Consider the following 5,334-nt stretch of genomic DNA (forward strand, 5'->3'; position numbering starts at 1 on the left):
GAGCCATATATGTACTTTCAATATTTCAGGTATCACATTTTACCTTACCGTTAGAAATAATAGTTTTTTTCCCTTTTGTTTTCTTTTTGATAAAAGGTCTCATTATGTCACACTGAAGCTGAAGTGGTACAGTGGCATGGTCATAGCTCACTGAAGCTTCAAACTCCTGAGCTTAAGTGATCCTCCTGCCTCTGAGTAACTGAGACTAGAATCACACACCACCATGCCTGGATAGCATTTTTTGATAGATAGAAAATGGAAAAGGAATTTTCCCTATTATTGTTGCTGATTTGCTGATGTGGTTATGTGTACCAATTTTATTACCTACATTTTCATGTAACACCAGTTTCCTCTTGAGTCCTCTTAAAATCTTCCCACTCTAAGTCTACTTTTAAGACCAAAATTTTAGGGCAGGTGGGATGGCTCACACCTATAATTCCAGCCCTTTGGGAGGCCAACGCAGGAGAATCATTTGAAGCCAGGAGTTTGTGAACCGTCTGGGCAACATAGGGAGACTTCATCTCTGAAAAACGAAAACAAAAATTTAACTTGTATGGTGTCATGTGCCTCTGTAGTTTCAGCTACTCTACTCAGGAGGCTGAAGCAGGAGGATTACTTGAAACTGGGAGTTCCAGGTTACAGATTAAAGTAAACTATAATTGTGCCACTGTACTCCAGTGTCAGTGATAGAATAAGACACTATCTTTTAAAAAAGCAAAAGGCCAAGTGTGGTGGCTTATGCCTATAATCTTAGGACTTTGGGAAGCCAAGTGGGTAGATTGCTGGAGTTCAGGAGTTCAAGCCCAGCGTGAGCAAGAATGAGACCTCTCCTCTAAAAAATAGCTGGGCATTATGGTAGGCACCTGGTAATCTCAGCTACTTGGGAGCTGAGGCAAGAGGATCACTTGAGCCCAAGAGTTTGAGGTTGCTGTGAGCTATGATGCTACAGCTCTCAACAGCAGGGCACAGAATGAGACTTTTTCTCAAAAAATAAAAATAAAGGAAAGGCCAGGTGTGGTGGCGCATGCCTGTAATCCTAACACTCTGGGAGGCCAAGATAGGTAGATTGCTTGAGCTCAAGAGTTTGAGACTAGCCTGAGCAAGGACAAAACCCCATCACTAAAGATAGCTGGATATTGTCGTGGATGCCTGTAGTCCCAGCTACTTGGAAGGCTGAGGCAAGAGTATCACTGGAGCCCAAGAGTTTGAAATTGCTGTGTCTTGTGACACCATGGCACTCTACCCAGGGTAGCAAAATGAGACTGTCTTTTTTTTTTTTTTTTTGAGACAGGAGCCTTAAGCTGTGCCCCTGGGTAGAATGCTGTGGCATCAGAGCTCACAGAAACCTCCAACTCCTGGGCTCAAGCGAGTCTCCTGCCTCAGCCTCCCGAGTAGCTGAGACCACAGGCGTCTGCCACAACGCTTGGCTATTTTTTGGTTGCCGCCATCATTGTTTGGCAGGCCCGGGCTGGATTTGAACCCGCCACCTTGGGTGTACGTGGCTGGTGCCTTAGCCACTTGAGCCACAGGTGCCGAGCCATGAGACTGTCTTAAAATAAATAAAAAAAGGAAGGGCTGGCGTGACAGCTCATGCCTATAATCCTAGCATACTAGGGGCCAAGGCCTGTGTTTCTCCTGAGATAAGGGGTTAAGACTAGCCTGAGCAAGAGAGGGATCGAGAGGCTGTCTTTACTTAAAATAGAAAAATCTAGAAAGGTGTCATGGCAGGTGCCTGCAACCCCAGTTATTTGAGAGACTGAGACAAGAGGATTGCTTGAGCCCAAGAGTTTGAAGTTGATGTGAGCTATGATGCCACCATACTCTACCCAGGGGCAGCAATGAGACTCTGTCTCAAAAGGATAATAAAATAAAAAATAAAGAAAGGAAAGACAAAATCTATTGGTAATTCAGGTAAACTTTAAAAAACTGAAATTTGAAATTAATATATGAATCTGATTTCAGTATTTCCTTTAAGCCTGTGTATATCAGTATCTATAGTTGTGGAGAAAGGTGGTCTTTTTTTTTTTTTTTAAAGGCAACAGTCTCACTATGTTGCCCTCAGTAAACTGCTGTGGTGTCACAGCTCATAGGAACCTCAAACTCTTGGGCTTAAGCAATTCTCTTGCCTCAGTCTCCCAAGTAGCTGGGACTATAGGCGCCCGCTGCAAGGCCTGGCTATTTTTTGGTTGCAGTTGCCATTATTGTTTAGCTGGCCCGGGCTGGGTTCCAATCCACCAGCTTCGGTGCATATGACTGGCTCTGTAACCACTGTGCTACAGGGGCCGAAGGGCAGAGGATTTATGTAATCCTCTTAACTGGATTTGTGATTTTGATATAATTGGTTAACTTCTATAGAATGTGAATCATCTGTAGAATGAGAAAGTTAGGTCATCAAGAGTTCTAGTTCTCAGTTTCTTTGTCAGTATGATCTCAGAAATAGACCTTATTGTTATATTTTGGAATGTGGTCATAGTGTATAACCAAGGGACTGAAAAGTTGGAGTAGAAAGTGACATAGAGGAGTATAATAATAATGTATCCTAAGAGTAAATAGTTAGGGCATAGGACTGAGATTTCAGAGTAGAACTCTACTAAGCAAATGGGCCTAGCAAGAATAAATTCTATCCACAGGCTGAGGGCAGTGGCTTACGCCTCTAATCCTAACACACTGGGAGGCTGAGGTGAGTGGATTGTTCATTAGTTCAGGAGTTCAACACCAGCCTGAACAAGGTTGAGACCTTGTCTCTAAAAATAACCAGGCATTGTGGCAGGTGCCTTTAATCTCAGCTACTTGGGAGGCTAAGGCAAGAGAATTGCTTCAGCCCAAGAGTTTGAGGTTGCTGTGAGCTAAGATGCCACAGCACTCTATTGAGGATGGCAAAGTGAGACTCTATTTGAATAAAAAGAAAAAAAGGTAGAACTGTGGATTAGAGTGCTATTTTTTTTTTCCTACCTGAGACTGAGATTAGTTCTAGAAGCTCAAGTCAACCTACAATGGAGATGAGATATATGCAGAATCTAGGAACCAAACAGATTGCCAGGGTTAGGTTTTATAACATTTTGGGGCATCTTTATTTCAGATAGTAACCTCTAGAATAGCAGGAGTGTAAGCTAGATTGAAACTGTTTCCTGTTTATCTGTCCTTATTTATCAACAAGTGACCCAATCACCATGTGTTATTTTTTTCCTTAGCATTCGAAGGACCCAAGTCATTGATGATGAGTCAGATTACTTTGCCAGCGATTCTAACCAGTGGTTATCTAAACTAGAGCGGGAAACCCTCAAGAAGCGAGAAGAGGAGCTGAGGGAACTTCGACATGCCTCTCGGCTCTCTAAGAAAGTCACCATTGACTTTGCAGGCAGGAGGATCCTGAAAGAAGAAAGTCCACTAGCAGAGTATCATAGCAGGTAAGTGAGCAGCACCAGATAAGATCTGAAAAAAGGAGTAGGTTGATTGTAAAGAATTTATCTTCTATAACAGATTTGTTATTTTGGTTGATTTTAAAAATATGTTCATTTGAAATAGAAAACATGTAATAATAGGCTTGGCCACTTATATTTAGTGGTTAGGGCACCAGCCACATACACCGGGGCTGGCAGGTTCAAACCCAGCCTGGGCCTGCTAAACAACAGTGACAACTACAACAAAAAAATAGCTAAGCGTTGTGTCAGGCACCTGTAATCCCAGCTACTTGGGAGGCTGAAGCAAGAAAATTGCTTAAGCCTAAGAGTTTGAGGTTGCTGTGAGCTATAACGCCATGGCACTCCACTGAGGGAGTAGAGTGAGACTCTACTGTCTCAAAAAAAGAAAAAGAAAGTGTAACAATAATGGCCAGGCACAGTGGCTCACATTTATAATCTTAACACGCTGGGGACCTGAGGTGGGAGAATTGCTTGAGCTCAGATGTTTAAGACCAGCCTGAGTGAAAGTGAGACCCTCTGTCTCCTAAACACAGAAAAATGAGCTGGGTATCATGGTATATTCCTGTATTCCCAGCTACTCAGAAGGCTGAGGCAGGAGGATCTCTTTTTTTTTTTTGAAGGAAAATGCCAGGTGGACAGTATTTATGGTTTTATTTAAACACAAATAGAATGTGCACATGAGCTGTCTATTCATTTTCTTCACTGTGCAGCCTGGCATTGGGACTGGTGACTCTGATAGCCAGCTGGGCTGCTCTTTCCACAATGGCTTTGCAGTTCTAGGAGGAAGTGTTGTGAGTAATTTCTGCACAATAAGATTTGTTGCACATCAGCAGCACTTCCAGCTCCTTGACGTTGTGAACAAGGAACTTCCAGAAACCACTGGGCAGCATATGCTTTGTTTTCTTGTTGCTCCCGTTATTAGTGTTGGGCATCAAGATCCGGCCCTTGAATCTTCTCCAAACCCTGTTGTCCATACCTCTAGGTTTCCGCCAGTTACGCTTAATTTTGACTTAATTGGTCTGACTGGTGCTGGATAAACTTCTTGGTCCTCTGCTTGACGATCTTCAACATCACAAGGGGTCTGAGGGTGGCCATGATGCCAAGTAGGAGATGGCTTAGGAGGATCTCTTGAGTCTCAGAGTTTGAGGTTGCAGTGAGCTATGATGATGCCACTATGCTCTACTCAGGTAGAGACTGTCTCATAAAAAACAAACAGGCTGCGTACCTATATCTCAAGCAGCTAGGGCGCCAGCCACATACACCAGAGCTGGTGGGTTTGGATCCAGCCCTGTCCGCCAAACAGCAATGACAACTATAACCAAAAAATAGCCGGGCATTGTAGTGAGCCCTTGTAGTACCAGCTACTTGGGAGGCTGAGGCAGTAGCTTCAGCCCAAGAGTTTGAGGTTGCTGTGCGCTGTGATGCCACGGTACTCTACCCAAGGTGACAGCTTGAGACTCTGTCTCCAAAAAAAAAAAAAAATATATATAAGAGTATTAGAAAACTTTGAAAATGAAACGTGAAGGGAACTTATCCTACTTGTTAATTACTGTTACTTTTTATTTATTTATTTATTTTTAGATAGAGTTTCATTATGTCGCCCTCAGTAAAGTGCTCATAGCTCACAGCAACCTCAAACTCTTGGGCTTTGCCTCAGCCTCCCGAGTAGCTGGGACTACAGGCGCCCGCCACACGCCCAGCTATTTTTTTGTTGTAGTTGTCTTTGAGCTGGCCCAGGCTGAGCTCCAATCCGCCAGCCTCAGTGGATGTGGCTGGCACTGTAACCACTGTGCCACGGGAGCTGAGCCTTGTTACTTTTTAAAAAACTGGCTCGGCGCCTGTGGCTCAACCGGCTAAGGCGCCAGCCACGTACACCTTAGGTGGTGGGTTCGAATCCCCAGCCCAGACCCGC

The 5,334-nt window shown here is 43.9% G+C and overlaps 1 protein-coding gene and 1 pseudogene across 1 annotated transcript in view; one reads left to right on the plus strand and one right to left on the minus strand.

The window, feature by feature from the left end:
* Positions 1-5,334, plus strand: part of TRIP4 (thyroid hormone receptor interactor 4) — a 101,023-nt gene that overhangs the window by 31,253 nt on the left and 64,436 nt on the right. The window contains exon 6 of the mRNA XM_023510005.1: positions 3,115-3,407. Within this exon, the coding sequence (XP_023365773.1) occupies positions 3,115-3,407 (293 nt within the window). The remainder of the gene's footprint in view (positions 1-3,114; positions 3,408-5,334) is intronic.
* Positions 4,088-4,517, minus strand: LOC100949732 (annotated as a pseudogene).

This window comes from Otolemur garnettii, unplaced genomic scaffold (assembly GCF_000181295.1).
Source record: "Otolemur garnettii isolate 467f Iridium unplaced genomic scaffold, OtoGar3 scaffold00011, whole genome shotgun sequence".
Classification (NCBI taxonomy): Eukaryota; Metazoa; Chordata; class Mammalia; order Primates; family Galagidae; genus Otolemur; species Otolemur garnettii.